Source organism: Mchenga conophoros, linkage group LG17, assembly GCF_057382185.1.
Source record: "Mchenga conophoros isolate Kocher_MC1m ecotype Shallow Benthic linkage group LG17, M_conophoros_male_GT1.1, whole genome shotgun sequence".
Taxonomy (NCBI): domain Eukaryota; kingdom Metazoa; phylum Chordata; class Actinopteri; order Cichliformes; family Cichlidae; genus Mchenga; species Mchenga conophoros.
The window spans coordinates 40,373,913-40,389,965 of record NC_140542.1 but is presented as its reverse complement, the minus strand read 5'-3'; the positions used below and the strand labels follow the sequence as shown (position 1 = coordinate 40,389,965).

Genomic DNA, 16,053 nt, shown 5'->3' with positions numbered 1-16,053 from the left:
AGGTGACATCAGGCAGCAAACAAACAGCTCGTGCTGTAAAGGAAATTTCAAGCAGTCAGCTGCATGTACGCAACATGACCAGCAAGGCATCACAGCGACAGATACAACTACTAAATGAATTCATAAACTGAGACTGCATTTTAAAAGGCACACGTTCCCATTTCCCCACAAACTCTTCCCCCATTAAAAACACTCTGGTCTAACTGGTCTAACAGTCAACCACCACTCCATCCCTGCATCGCTCTCTCACCGCCAGCAGCCTGGGGACGAAGAGCCGGTGTCCCATCCCAAGAAGGTCCATGACCCTGCAGAAAGAGTCTGGTGAGGCCTGACTGCCGTGGGCCCTCTCTTCCGTCTTTCCCTCGCCATCTTCCACTGCTTTGCAAACTGCTGGAAGGGGCAAATGTGGGGTCAGGACTGGTACAGGAGGAGGAGAGGGCGGTGGAGAGCGTGGAGGAGATGGAGGTGGGGTGGGACAGGGTGAGGGAGAGGGAGAGGGGTGGTCCCGCTCCGGGGCCAGGATGGAAGATGACTCCAGCGTGTCGTCTAGATGCCCAGGAGTTTCCTGCGTTGTTGGAGTAGACGAGGAGGAGCGTGGGAACCTCCGTTCTCAGCTCAGTGTCAAAAAGTGTTGAGGTTCTGGTGAATGAGGAGAGAGCAGCTGCTATTTGCACGCCGTGGCAGCCCGGCGTTCAGGAGGGCAGGTGGAAACGAATGGAAGACGAGCTCAATGAAACACAGCAACTCGGCAGCCGGCGCTTCGACGTCCAGGACACGTGACGTTCAGATCGATCCAGTTCATCCGGGCAACGCAGACTATCAACACGTGGACAAGACGTTGGCGGAGGCCGCTCAGCTTGTACCACTGTCAGAGCCCGGCGCCGGCCCTCCGGTGCGACGCAATCACAGTCAGGAAACGATGTGTTGGCGCTGCTTTCCACATAATGCTGAGTCTTTCAGCTACCTGCCAGACTTGCTTTGAAACCCAATCACACGACCCACTCTCATCTTCTTCCCCTGGCAAACTCCCTCTAACCAATTCCAATCCAGCGTACTGTTGCCTGGCAACAAAGCTGCTCAACACGTGGGGTGCTTCTCCAGCAAACGGCGGCACTGGATAAGAACGCCACCTTTTTGTATTTTTCCCTTCGCTGACTTCAAAGACACGGAGAAAATCTGGCTCCGGCTGCACGGCGGCGTGGCCTTAATGCTCGAGGCTCAGCGCGTGAGCGATGACACATCAAAGCAGTCGATACGTTTGTACCCACTTTGCAAATGGAGCTTCGCTGAGGTCTGATTTCTCTGAAATGACCGTGAAATAAACAGCACTGATCTCTTTGTGTGCCCTCCACGCCTGGACAGGCGGTCCTAGCGAAAAAGCAGAAAAGGACGAGATGTGGTCCGTTTGGAACGTGGCGCGTTTGCGCCCGCAGGAGACGATGCGCTGCGTGTTTGAGTTAGAGTACGGCTGAGCGGATGCTGAACTCACTGACTCACACGCAAACCAGTGATGCATGAAAACCAAGATGGAAAAATGGAACAGAACAGAAAGTGTGTGACGACAGCCTCCTTCAGCTCTTCACCGGTGTAAGACTTTCAATTCTGCACAAATCCAAACCACAGCAAGCAGCAGCCTAGTTCACAGCGCGAGCCTGGACTCCTGCTTCTGCCCTCAGCAGATTTCTATCAGCAGGAGCAGCCGTGCATCCGGTCTGTATTTGTCAGTAGATTTTTGAGCTCAGGAGCTGCCTCCTTTAGGTAGAAAGTCCTTTCTCGTTGCTCTGAACAGCACCGACTCACTGAACGAGGGTACGAGTGGGTGTTGGATCTGCAGGAGTCTCTGCCTTGGCCAGCAGCTGGGACCAGGCAACGCAATGAAGCCACGCCACAGTGTTTCCAACCCTCAACCTCTCTGTACTTGTGATGCTAGGAGCTAATAGCTATCAGTAGCAGGGGCGGCTCCGTTGCAGAGGTCTGGCTGGTGGACGGAGGTAGCGTGTTGGACAGATACATATCCAACCAGAGAAAAGGAGGAGGTAGAGGTAGTGGAGCAGGAGGTAAAGAAGATGGGGAACGAGGAAGTGAGTGAAAGTAAAGGCTCCGAGCAGGCATCCACGGCAGGAAAGGATAAAGAGCAAAAAGAGCAAAACATAAAATCACAGACACACACAGCTTTTCTCCTTCAGGTCCAGATCGCTAACGTTATCTCTTATGCCCCTGCTGTGATGTGGATGTGGCGACTAAGCCGGAGATGGAGGGAGGGAGGCGAACACAGATGGAGGGAGGGGTGATGAGAGCGAGGAAGAGTGCAGGATGGATGGAGGGAGGAGGAGGGAGCCTCTGGGGAGAATGCCGTCATGCCCGGCCAATTAGAAAGAGGCAGTGGAAGCCCCTACCACACTCCTCCCTCCTCACATCCTCGTTTGTTCTCCATTTCCAACCATCGTATCCACCGCATCTTTCTCTCTGACACAGAATAACTGATGACCAGCACACAGAGGAGGAGGGCTTTTCAGAAACCAGCCATCCTTAATTTTAACCAGAGAAAAAATAAAAGCACAGCCATTGCCTCATTAGTATCTGAAAGCTTCTTATTACTGTCATCATAATCATTGTTATTATTGTTATTCAACTATATGAGTGCAAGTTAATTTATTTATTCTAGTATTTTAAATGCAGACCTTATTCGTTTGTGTGGACTGATCGATAATAAACACGGGTAACTAATCGGTAAAAGTAAAATATTGATCATGGCATAAGAAGTTCAAACGCAGCCATGAAGTTTCTTCTGGGACCACAGGAAAGATAAAGAAAAGAGAGAAAACTTTCCTGGTTGTTCCATCATTTTATCACACGCTTGTGTAAAATTCAGCCCTTTCACACTCCGGCTGTGTAAAAAAGAGGAAAGAAGGTGAGGCTGTTTATGCCAGACTTCATCTGTTTACCTGGAAACTGTCAGCCAGTGTAATTACGAGCCAGCTAACAGAGATTTGTTGTCACAAAATGAAAAACTTGTACCTGAACAGTACTGAGAACAGAGGAGGTCCCATCAAATTACTGCCCACACTGAACAGCCAGACACAGGCGTGCTCTATGACACAGTCATCCCACCAAAACTCACTGATCTATCCCACCACAAACAGAGAAAATAACAACAAGTAGTAATTCTTCACCCCTGTGCTTGGACAACAAAAACATGCAAACCATTTGGTATTTAAAAAAGCAAAAAATAAAAAAAGAAGCCCCAAATTTTAACCAATTTAAAATCAACCAAACATGTTATTAACTAGCATACTAGGTAATAATACTAATCCCTTAAATCAAAGACAAACAGTTTCTTGGTCTGTACGTGGACAGTCTGTGACCCAGCCGTCTGGTTCCTGTGATTGAGAACGAAAATGATTAAATATGTAACTTTTGTCTCCCCCTTCTGGCAGTAAGTGTGATTACACAAACACTGTCGATCGTGCTGTTGAAGAAAACCTGCAGCTTTTCTTCTCTCTTGTTTTTTTAAATCTGGAATATCCTTACATTTTTCACCCATGGACTCCATGACACTCAAGCCAACTGCATCTCACCCCGTCTCTGGTAAACCAATGAATGAATGAATCAAACCAACCCATCCGATAAAATACAAAAGCATCAACAGCTCATCTAAAACTCTGCTACATTTCAAATGACCACAAATTGTTTAGCTCAGTGTGGTTTTTCTCCTCCGTCAAATCTGCAGCCTTTACTGTAAGAACTCAATAATAATAATAATAATAATAATAATAATAATGGATTGCATTTATATAGCGCTTTTCGGGGCCCTCAAAGCGCTTTACAATGCCACTATTCATTCACTCTCACATTCACACACTGGTGGAGACAGCTACAGCTGTAGCCACAGCTGCCCTGGGGCAGACTGACAGAAGCGAGGCTGCCATATCGCACCATCGACCCCTCTGACCAACACCAGTAGGTGGTAGGTGAAGCGTCTTACCCAAGGACACGACGGCAGAGACTGTTGTCTCGAGACTAACCATTTGCTTTCTATGGACAAACCACATGAAGTGTATGCAACTAATGCAACCAGCTTCCTCTCTTCCAGATGCAGTTTGTGATTTGACCACTAGGAGGGGACAGATGTAAACAAATGCCTCTTGTTGCAATCCGGCCTGCATGTGCTTTGATTTGCACTTTGGGCTTCCTACATGTGCAGAGACTGATTTAAACACAGATGTACAAAGAAAGTGAGGACTAACCTTGAGCAGGGCGAGGGCTACGTTGAAGATGATGTTCAGTCCCTGAAAGAGAAGAACTATTTGTGAAAACAGAAACAATAGAAACAGCTACATTCATTTGCATGTGTCGTTGTTAAAAGCCACTTTAGCAATTTTAAACTTGATGCTGCACTTTGGAGCTGTAAAAATGAAAATCTGCAAACAGCGAACAGAGTCACATTTTTCTGAAACAATACTTCAATCTCGAGTTCTGCAAGAATCACTGCCACAGTAAACAAAAAGAAACCGTCGGCTCCACTTCTCAGCTTTTGCTCAGGTCAGGATAACCTCAGCTTCTTATTTTCTATTTTTCATACCCACACCTTTATAAACACACGATCACAGTGATGGATGCTCTGTTCACAAGCACAAGTACAGTTTAACTGTTCATCATAGCAATGCTGGACATGCAATTACAGGATCAAACAGAAACAAATATCTACTGTGTGACAAGCTTCTGCCGTTTTACTATCAATCAAGGAGCGCCAACACAACTTTATAAATATTTTCACAGACGAGCAGATGTGTGAGCTGAACATGGTCTTTTACAATTAGCTTATCAGTATTTATTTAGCGATGCCACAGAGCACCTTTCAGTTCAGCATAAAATTTGTAGGAAACACAAATTTCCTTTTATCGTCTGATGAGTACTCTACGAATGATTCTGCAGCTGCAGCACAAAGAAACCGAAATACAAGCTTCACAGGGTAGAGCCAATCCAGAGGCGCAGAGTGCTGCTTAAAAACAAACGCCCCTTTCTTTTATATATAATGTGCATATTTTGTTGTATTATTTCGACCATTTCTTCATACAGTGCTTGTAATTTTGACCAAAAGAAAGAAAATGTAATGCGAATGCAAACTCTGCATGGGAACACCCATCTCCTTGGTCTCCGTGACAACCAGTTCACATGGCAACACAGAGCTAAAAATATCTGAGCAGCTCTAAAAATATCTGAAGAAAGAGAAAAGAGGGGGAGCTCTGCCTCCACACACCTATCTGTGCAGGCCTCAAGATGGCGCTAGAGTGCTGAGGCATGAGCAATGGCGTGTTTGGGAGGAGAGATTATCTCGAACTGTGTGTTCAAGCAGGGACAAGAGAGAAACATCCATAGACGGGGAGATACTAAACTGGGGAGAGAAGATCTATCTATCTATATCTAGAGAGATTATAGATATAGAGCGAGGGGAATGATCAGCATACATTTCTAAGGAGACCATCAAATAAAGACAGCAGCTGAGACAAAGAGAGTGATTAACAATGAGGGTCTGACAGTGACGAGGAACAATCACAAAGAAGAAGATTGTCAGAGTGAAACAAAAGAACAAAGAGTTTGTCCTGTTTTAAAACAGCGACGTACTTACAGGTTTACATACAAACAGAAAGAAAAAGAGAGCAAGAAAACAAAGATATAAAAAAAAACACCACAGAAAAGTTTCAGGAAATGACAAAGTGTGAGTGCAACAAACAAAATGACAATACAAGAAAAAGATAATGGAAAGAAGAGAGGAGTGCGAGATGGTGAAAAGGATGAGGGGGGAGCATAATATCACAATGCTGCTTTAACAGGCAGATTGTCATCATGCGGCTCAATGGGTGAGAAAGACTTGGGAAACTTTTAATTGTTCTGCCTGAGGCTAACTGGGAGGCAGGAAAGGGGAGACTGGAAAAAAAGGAAGGGAAGAAGGAAGGAAGGCAGAGAGGGAGGAGGATGGAAGAAAGTTGATTTTGCATTTGATGCAATTACAGTGAGACAGTCGGTCAAAGCATTAGGAATGAAAACACTAAAATCCCACCGTCTTTATGTACTTTTATTTTTAAAATAGAGTCATTAAGTCAAATTGTAACCAAGGACGATGGCGTTGGTAACTGATAAGGTTACTTTGTGTTAAAAGTCAGAATGTGACACAGCAGGTCATACTCGCTGCACACTTACTGAATGACATGAGCAGTTCATTAGGATCTGCATGCATTAGATCAGGTGTTCCTCAGGGCTTTGTTATCGGCCCCATGCAGCCTTGTGCGTAGGCTGAAACATTACATGGCCCCCATTGTATTTCTGGTTCCACCAAGTCTATGGCAGCTACATCAGTCCCCTAATCCAGCGCTCCCCAACCTTTTTTGTGCCACGGACGGTTTAATGTCAGACAATATCTTCACGGACCGGCCTTTAAGGTGTGGCGGATAAATACAACAAAATAAAACGATACGACCACGACAAAAACTGTGCTATTTTGTAAATGTAATAACAAATGCAAATTCACTGTGTAATTGTGTAACTTTATTAGCAGCGTCCTCCTGAAAAGCACCAACAACGCTGAGAGTAACATCCTCCTCTCTGCCCCTTAACGCTCTCTGGTCACTATGGTAACGTGTAAATATTTCTTTCAAAATAAGACGCACAACTACATCCTGGAAAAGACCCAGGGAAACAGAGTTAACGATAAAAACGATTTTTTTTTAAAATGGACCGGTACCGGTCCATGGCCCGGGGGTTGGGGTCCTAACCTGTATCGTTGGTTCACCCTCAGCTGCAAACCACCTCAGTGTACGTGCAGGGCCATGTTCTGATGAAGCTTAAAGAACATCATCACAAACAGGAATGGAGATGAGACGAAACTCCAGAGTCCACGACCCGCTGAAAACCGATTTGACTTTTTGCCAAGGACGGGAACACCGCTCTGTTAAAGGACCGACAGTTCATAACAATGACCCACCGTTGTTGGCCACGTACCCCGTAGTCCTGCTACACCGCCCACAAGATCCCCTGGGGGGCCACCGTGTAGTACTTTGCCCAATATTTGTCTTTCTGGTATTCAGATCCATCCATCCATCTTCATCCGCTTTGTCCGGGGCCGGGTCGCGGGGGCAGCAGCCTAAGCAAAGAGGCCCAGACCTCCCTCTCCCCAGCCACCTCCTCCAGCTTGTCCGGGGGAATACCAAGGCGTTCCCAGGCCAGCCGAGAGATATAATCTCCCCAGCGTGTCCTGGGTCTGCCCCGGGGCCTCCTCCCGGTGGGACATGCCTGGAACACCTCACCCAGGAGGCGCCCAGGGGGCATCCTTGTCAGATGCCCGAACCACCTCAGCTGGCTCCTTTCGATGTGGAGCAGCAGCGGCTCTACTCTGAGCCCCTCCCGGATGGCCGAACTTCTCACCCTATCTCTAAGGGAGAGGCCAGCCACCCTTCGGAGGAAGCTCATTTCTGCCGCTTGTATCCGCGATCTCGTTCTTTCGGTCACTACCCACAGCTCGTGGCCATAGGTGAGGGTAGGGACGTAGATCGACCGGTAAATTGAGAGCTTCGCTTTTACACTCAGCTCCCTCTTCACCACGACGGACCGGTGCAGCGTCCGCATCACTGCAGCCGCCGCACCAATCCGTCTGTCGATCTCCGGCTCCCTTCTCCCATCACTCGCGAACAAGACCCCGAGATACTTGAACTCCTCCACTTGGGGCAGGAACTCAGCAGATATTTTGTGTAAATGACTGAAACACTGAACGGAACAGCACATTATCCCCTCTCTTCGTCTCAGTTTCCTAGTTTCTCTGCAGCTCTTCTGCAGGAGTCTCCAGAGCTGAATGTGTCTGATCTATGGATACTGGCCCACAAGTCTGTTCACTGTTTGTTGATGCTCAGTGCTCCGCTTCTCTCTCTCAGCTTTCCTCTCACTCAACCAGTCGAGGCAGATGGCTGCCCAACCTTAGCCTGGTTGTGTCAGGGGTTCCTTCTGCAAAAAGGGAGCTTCTCCTCCCCGCCGATGCCAAGTGCATTCTCAGGGGTGAAATTGCCATCGTTAACTTACCATGTAACGTGCCATGAGACGACACGGGATTATATTGTACTATAGAACCACATCCAAGACTGTTTGGCAGTGTGTGGGGTTTATTCGTCAACTTAACTCTGAAATATATATTTTTCGATATATACATATCTGAAACGTATCATATAAAGCTCCTCAGTGACGCCCGTTATTTCTGGGAATAACGCTTCTTCTGTCACGCAGATTTTGTAAGATGATAAGTGACTTGCTCATCGATCGGTATTAGGTCAGGTGGCCCTGATGATATTAGATCACTGATAGCATCGACCCTAAAAGGCCTGAGCAGAAGCACCGATGCTGTGTGCCCTTTACTTGTGGCCACTGATAACCGGGAAGTGTAGTTTGGGCTCGCCGACTCCTCCCTCACTACTCTAGTCTCCTTTCACATTCCAGAAGGGCTCGTGGAAACTGATTTGGATTTGCACGGCGGTAAAAGCACCAGCAGCTTGGCAACATCGTGTGACTCTCCTTCATAGCACAGCACTTGCTGTTTTTGTTTGGTTTTTTTAAAGGGTCAAGGTCCAGTTTATTTATACAGCACACTACCAACAGGCCATGCTGCACAAAGTGCTTACAATGTAAAATACCACTACAATAAACAAACAACAATGAAGCAGCAAAATATAGAAAAATGAATAAAATAACAACTAAAACCAAACTGTTTAGGTCAGCGCGAGTTAAAAGCAGATCTGCGAGACAGAAAGGTGATTTATTTTTTATCTCATTAAGATGTTGCACTTTTTTCCCCCATATGTCATATCCTCTTAGTATTGTATGAAAATGTCTTCTTACCCCGTTTGTACAAAATCATCTCTACACATATCATGATGAACTGTATTTCCGTAATTTCTTTATACATTTGAAGTGACCACAAAAGCCAATTATTTGGCTTCACTAGATATCTCAGGGATCTTTGTCCATGTGCCAAAGCTTTTTTTTGTGCAGATCTAATATCAGGAGGAAGACTATTCCAGAGTCTGGGACCTGCCACAGAGCAGGCCGTGGAATAGTTAAGGTTAGTTTGGACAAACAAACAGGAGCTCAGACCGGTGAGAAGGGGCTCAGCCGTTCAGTGATTTTAAACAAAAATTACGATTTTAAATTGGATCGTGTAAAGAACAGGAAGTCAGTGTGGAGAGGCCAACACCGGGGTTACAGGCTCCTTCACTTTAGTGCCAGTCGCAGTCGAGCAGCTGCATTTTGGACCAACTGGAGACGGTAAAGAGAGGCTTGGTCCAAACCAGATACAGAGAACTGCAGTAGTCCAGTCGGCAAGTAATGAACACATGAATAACACGTCCAAAGACATCAGCTGGAAGGTGTGGCTTTACCTTGGTTCACACAGTTTAAAGGAACATCAAGGTGCACATTGAGGTTTTTAACATTTGCCTTACAATAGGGAGCTAAGGGTCCCAGAGCCCCGTCACTCTGCTTATTAACGATTAATGATCGACGGGTATTATCTGACAACACACCTGCCGGCTGAGGGCTGAGGGGTAATAAAAACTGCTTGGAGGAATATATTTCTGTGGAGCTAGCAGAACTTGCAGCATACATTACTTCTGAGCATTTTCCACATCACAGCAATGAAGCCAGGCATTTTTAGAAGAGCTGTTTTCAGCAGTCTTTGTGGACATCCAACCCTCTCCTCTAATACCCTTCTCCTGACCCCTCGTAACCGCCTTTCTATCCACTTTCAACTGATTTCCTGTTTCCAGACAGTTGAGCATCGCCTTACTGGACTCTGGACAATGTAGACTAAAGCCCTCTCCCCATGTAATCAGTATAACAAGTGCACTGACGTTACCTCGCAGAGCAGCAGGTCGGTGATGTGAAAAACCATGCACAGGGGGAATTTGGCGGTGAAGAGCGTTAGGAACCACTGGGAGGCGTACATGTGTGCCTCCAGGTTCAGGTTTTGGAAGTGGGACCACAGATCTGGAAGTTGTTCCTGTAGGAGAAGCAAAAAGGGGAACTTGTGAGATAAAACAGCACTTACAAACAGATAAAGATGTGGCTCTGCTTGTCATTTCAATTTTACATTATTTCATTTTTGCTCCTGTTTTATTAAATCATGCTGTCTCACTGAGATGATAATCTCTCCCAAGAGACCCACAACTAAGAAAAAACTAAATAAATAAATACATTTTAAAAAGACACATAACATAATACAGTATTATATCACAGCTGCCAAACAGACCAGGAGATTGGTTTGACATTAGACATGTTTTTAATGTTGTACAGAAAAAATACAATCATACAGTTAAAAATCTAAAGACACTAAAATAAATGTATTTTATTTGTGTTCTTAGTGTTTTTACAACCTTTGTTCCAGTTACTTTTAGCTTTGAGTGTTCGAGCACATACAGTGAACCACAGAGTTCATTGGACAACACTTATATCTGACATCATAATGTATTTTTCGGACCATAAGGCGCATTAATCAAAACAAAACAGTCAGATAAGTCAAACTTTACTCAGCTCATTCTTCTTGCTTCCTCCACTTCTGTACCATTGATTCATTGATGCTGAATTCTCTGGCAGCTGCTCTATTCCCATGTTGTTGCAGTATATTAATGACTAACCTCGTATTGTGGATGGATTATCTCAGTTGTTCTCCTGACTGATGTTTGGTCCGTTTACAGCATCCTGCCATGCGATTGCATTTGTCTCTAACCATCAGGAACCTTCACGTTAACTTTTATCAAGTGGAAAAAAGTTAGCGTTCATCCTCCAGCTTCACTATGCTAATGTTGTGCTAACATAGCTGTGTTGCTAGCGGTCACGTAGCACATCATTATATAGCAGCTAGCCCAACTTCAGTAACCCTACAAATGTCACTGCTGTTTAGTTTCCTGTCTTCATTTATGTTGGAAGTGATAGCAGAGCTGTACGTTTGAATTTTTCAGAAATCTCTCAGTCAGAACGTGCTATATCATGCTTAGGTGGAAGCTAGCGAGCTAACTTCCTGCTAACTTCTAACTCTGTTAAATGTCATAAATTCTGTTTTCATGGATGCCTGGATGTTAAACTTAATTTTTACACCTGGTAAAGCAGCAACGCTGATCATTTTATTAAAGATGAAAGAATTTAGACAGTTTTTAACTCACAGTGATGCTGCAGCATTTGTTTGACTTTGGGACCTGAAGTTGACAGAGTTTAGGACCCAGATTCAGTATATTCCTTATTATCTATAGCATTAGATATCCCTTCAACAAGTTCCATCACTGCCATCGAAGTGGACCTTTTCACTCTAAAGCCATATTGGTTATCACTTAGGAGATTATGCTTCTCAATATACTTATCAAGTCTATTAACAAATAACTTTTCTAAAATTTTTGAGAACTGTGGGAGTAGTGATATTGGCCTATAATTGGTAAACTGACATCTCTCTGTTTTTATGGATTGGAATAACTTTTGCTATTTTCACTTGTGAGGGAAACACACCAGTTCGGAAGGACAGATTACAAATGTATGCGAAAGGTTGCACTATACATTCTATAATACTTTTAACTAATATTATGTCAATACCAAAACAGTCAGTGGACTTTTTATTTTTAAATGTCTTCACAATGTTAATTATTTCTCTATGAGTTGCAGCACCAATAAACATGGAGGACACATTCTGAGTAATATGTTTATTTAGGTCATTATTATTTCTTGACTCTGGAATTTCTTTTGCTAAATTAAAGCCAACATTTACAAAGAAATCATTAAATTCATTTGCAATGTCTTTAGTTTTATCAAGCACAATATCTTTATCTTTTTTTAAAATAATCTGGATAATTCTTATTATCTTATTATTATAAGGCGCACTGTCGATTTTTGAGAAAATTAAAGGATTTTAAGTGCACCTTATAGTGCGGAGAATACGGTACTCTATATTATCAGATGGTATCATTGCACTGAGCTAATGTGATTGCACTAAACCAACTGTCTTCATGCTGACGGGTGACTGCTAGCAGAGGCAGGACGGATTTAGGCGCCAAGATCAACTCGGTGGATTTAGGTTGTAATACCTGAGTGGGATGGGACATCAGCACTCATTATCCTCAAAGGAGAAAAAGCCTACACAGGCTGCAAATCTATACTCAACTCTGAAATATAGATTTTTTTGTTTTAATGAAAGACAGGCGTCAACAAGGCAACATGTTACAGTCCAAATATGACACAATAACTGGCTACGTCCTCTAAAGCACGAGTAGACTCAAACTTACCGAGTTAAAGTCTTTTTCTGTTTAGTGCACTGGTTCATGCATTTAATCAGTAATTATTAAACAGCTCCATTATGAGGAAAGTACCAATGCTGGAAAATGAAATCTAGTGTAAATGAATGGTCCTTGAGACTGGTCTGTATCACAAGTGAACTTCATGGCATTTAAGTCAAGAAGCAGACAGATGGGATCGATTTTAATGTCGAGCTGTAACTGCACGGCCTCTGAGCCACAATCATTCAAATTTCTGCAACTAAGTAGTGAGATCAAAAAATGTGTTGCAAATGACCAAAGACAACAAAGGCAACTAAGTGGAAAGAGCTATTCCCGCATGCTAGGTGACTCGCAGCTCTAACAGAGCTCGTAATCAGCAGCAAACTGTCCTTGATTTGTAAAAAATGAAGGTAGGCCTGAGTCCTGTGTAAAAACAATCACGTCCAAGCTGACTACGACTCCCAAAGTGAATCCACTTTCCAAAAACAGCTTTTAAAATACTCCCAAACACAGTCAAGACTGATATATGCTTTAATCTGAAGCTTAACCCAATTCATATTTACTCATTTCACCGACTACGGTCCAAAGTGAAGCTTATTAAGCTCCAAATAAAAAGTAGCCCAGAATGAGGGAGCAGGTCGTGCACAACAGCAACATGACAGACAAAACTAAACCTACAAACAGAAAGCAGTGTGATGCAGACCGTCCTTCCTGTCGGGGTCCCATTGATTGATTTAAAAATGTAAAAGGTTGCTCGACTAACCTGCATCAGCCTCTCCAGCTGGTAGAACTTGCAGTGAAGATCTTCAAAGTTGTTCTTGTAGAGAGCTCTCAGGCCATATTCATACATGATTTTTACCAAAACACAAAAGGCCTGCTCCTCGGGCATCTGAAATCATGTGGATAACCTCAATCAGCAACACTTTGGAAAAATGACAACAGCTAAATATCCGAAATGTGTTCCTGCTGACACAAAAGGACAGAGCAGCTCCCTCGAGAAGACTCAAACATGGCCGTCACCTAACAGTGGAGGGAAACAGTGCAGCTGTGGAAGATGCGACTAAAACAAGTTTCATGTGTGTGCATGTGTGAAGACGAGGAGCAGGAGAGAACGCTTAACGCTGTGCTCGTCTCTCGGTGTGTGCACGGCTTCTCTCCTTCACGTGCACGCTCTCACAGACTGTGAGGTGATATTTAATCAGAGTGACAGTATGTGTTTGGGACTGAATGGGCTCCTGCAGGTAAACCTGAGCCTCTATTAATATTCCTGACATCTCCTCTATAACCTCTCCCTCCTCCCTCTATTACACGCCGCCTCCTCCTCCTCCTCCTGTGTAACCCCTCTTTCTTACACTGCTGCTGTCCCCTTTATCTTTACAGCCTTCTCCTCCTCTATAACTTTTTCCTTGTGTCCTCCTTCTGCAGCCAGCTCCTCACCTTCACATGCCTTCAACAAACGTGCAGCTCTTGTGCACATCTCTCCGACCTCATCCCTACTCCTCTCTCCCACGACATCTCACTCCTCTTTAACCTCTGCTGCCCTCGCCATTTGGACTTTGACCAAACTTCCACAGCTCTCTTACCCCATGTGTCAACTCCACTGTCTGTCCTTCATGTGTCCTCTAAAAACTTGCTCACATCAAATTTGAGGTAATATTTGTACAAAGTCACTTTACACACAGCATGCAGGTACTATAAACATGGATTTGTGACCTTGAACGTGTGTGTGAAAGGAATCGATTCTCTCACTCCTTCTCTTCATCCACATCATCTCATTCAGTGTGTTATATTACCCTGCTGCTTTATTATACTTTGTACAAGCCAGGAAACTGTTTGTAGAGACAGTAAAGTCTCGGTGCAGGAGCACGCTGCTCGTGTTAACCTTGATCATTTGTTTGAGTGCCATCTGCAGATGTAGGAGAATCAAGGTTACATTTAAGCAGCGACAGAAAGCTTTTATTCTGAAAGCCAGGGAGAAACACTGCAGGCAAATTCTTTTGCAAATGCACAACGAGTCTGTGTAAAAGTCATAAATGAATATGCATGAGCACAAGCATGTGTTTAGCAAACAGTGCTAACTGGTGCGTTGGATCATCTGATGTACAGTGAACAGCTGATGGATGGATGAGAAGTTTACTTACATGTAAGAGGAGAACAGCAGCGAGGAACGACTGACCCTGGCAGTAACCAATTTCCTCATCGTAGACCGAGTAGGCCTGCAGGAAAACAGCAAATGACAAAAGACAGAAACCAGTTCCATTAGGTTCCTCCCATCAGCAGCACGAGTATCTGAGTCAGTTTGCTTAAAATGCAAAATGCAACAGCGTAGTGTTAAAACCTTTATTAAGATCATTTCTTGTACTGTGCTGCAGCCTGCTGCTCGCATTAACCATAAAACAACTTCATCAGCCACAGCTGAACAAGCCCAGTGTGTTATGGAGCAGCTTACATTGTTCTGAGCCACCAGCGTCAGTCTGGTGCTACATCACCTTCCAGCATTCAGATTCAGTGTTTTCAGAGTCGGATGCAACTTCACTGTTCTGACTTTGTGCAGCTCTTTCTGGAGCTTTAACATCTACCATGTTTTCTTGCATCTAAAAGGAAAAATCTAATATTTACCTGTGAAAACTCATTAGCTGGCAGAGCAAAACCCTTAGAGCCGAAAAATCTGCATCGTTGAGGCCACATTTAACAGTAGCACAGTGCCATTAAGCTTTGATGCGAGTATGAGGTTTGGGGCCAAAGTGCTGTGTAACGAGACGATCAGCCACGGTGAGAAGGCATTAACAGTACAACTAGCTGTTTGTTTTAAATAAAAGCTGACTTATTTTGGACCCACCCAGGTGTTAACCAGGCACACTGGAACTGATAAGAGTATATCATCTTTGCAATCGACTGGACGCCGCTATGAGGGTTTCTGTGACATTGCTGGATGGTTAAGACTTTATTTATATTCAGGCTTAAAAACAAAAATCCGTGTTCCCTTTTATTATCCAGGTAAATCAGGAAACCTAATAAGATCTGCTGACAACTGCTATCTATTACCAAACTTTGCAAGCTCACAGCAAAGGAACCCACAAACTGGACAACAGAAAACTGGAAAAAGGCTGGCTGGTCTGAAGAGTCTCTGCCGCAGCATTCAGATGGTAGCGTCACAATTTAGAGTAAAAACATGAAAGACTGGATCCTGATTTGTATCAGCGGTTCAGGCTGGTGATGGTGTGGGGTGTATTTTCTTGGTACTAACTGAACATCATTTAAACACCACAGAGAATCGTTGCTGCCCGCGTCCATTCCCACATGACCACAATGAACCAATCTGATGGATTTTCCAGCTGAGAAATCTGCAGCAACTACGCGAGGCTATCATATCATGTTTCCAGCACCTTTTTGAATCTATGCCACAAATAATAAAAGACAAAAGGGGGGAAGTTGTACCTAACTCACAAGTGTAGGTTAAAATACACATAAGCAGAGCTACAGGACGACGCTGAAGTATAACCGAGTTGTCCTGAAAAGTGTGTTTCTTGTGACTACATGGACTGGTAACATTTGGTTTTAGTGAAAACACTTAACAAATAATCATACACCACTTCATCTTCAAAGCTTGGTGCCTTGCTCATCTCCAGTTAGTCTCAGAACACCAGCATGTATACACGGCATTTCAGTTTTGCTGAGCTAAACCCCCCAAACTTAACTCTATACATCCAAAATGCATGAGCAGCTTTAAAATACTAGAATCTCTTTCATTTACCAA

At 44.2% G+C, this 16,053-nt stretch overlaps 1 protein-coding gene across 2 annotated transcripts in view; it reads right to left on the bottom strand.

Annotated features, from left to right (window-relative positions):
- The window catches only part of rabgap1l (RAB GTPase activating protein 1-like), a 92,968-nt gene that overhangs the window by 19,079 nt on the left and 57,836 nt on the right, over positions 1 to 16,053 (bottom strand). For both annotated transcript variants that reach the window (XM_085250991.1, XM_085250992.1), the window contains exons 15-18: positions 14,438 to 14,512; positions 13,060 to 13,185; positions 9,896 to 10,039; positions 4,248 to 4,289 (exon numbers count right to left, since the gene is read on the bottom strand). In XM_085250991.1, the coding sequence (XP_085107117.1) occupies positions 4,248 to 4,289; positions 9,896 to 10,039; positions 13,060 to 13,185; positions 14,438 to 14,512 (387 nt within the window). The remainder of the gene's footprint in view (positions 1 to 4,247; positions 4,290 to 9,895; positions 10,040 to 13,059; positions 13,186 to 14,437; positions 14,513 to 16,053) is intronic.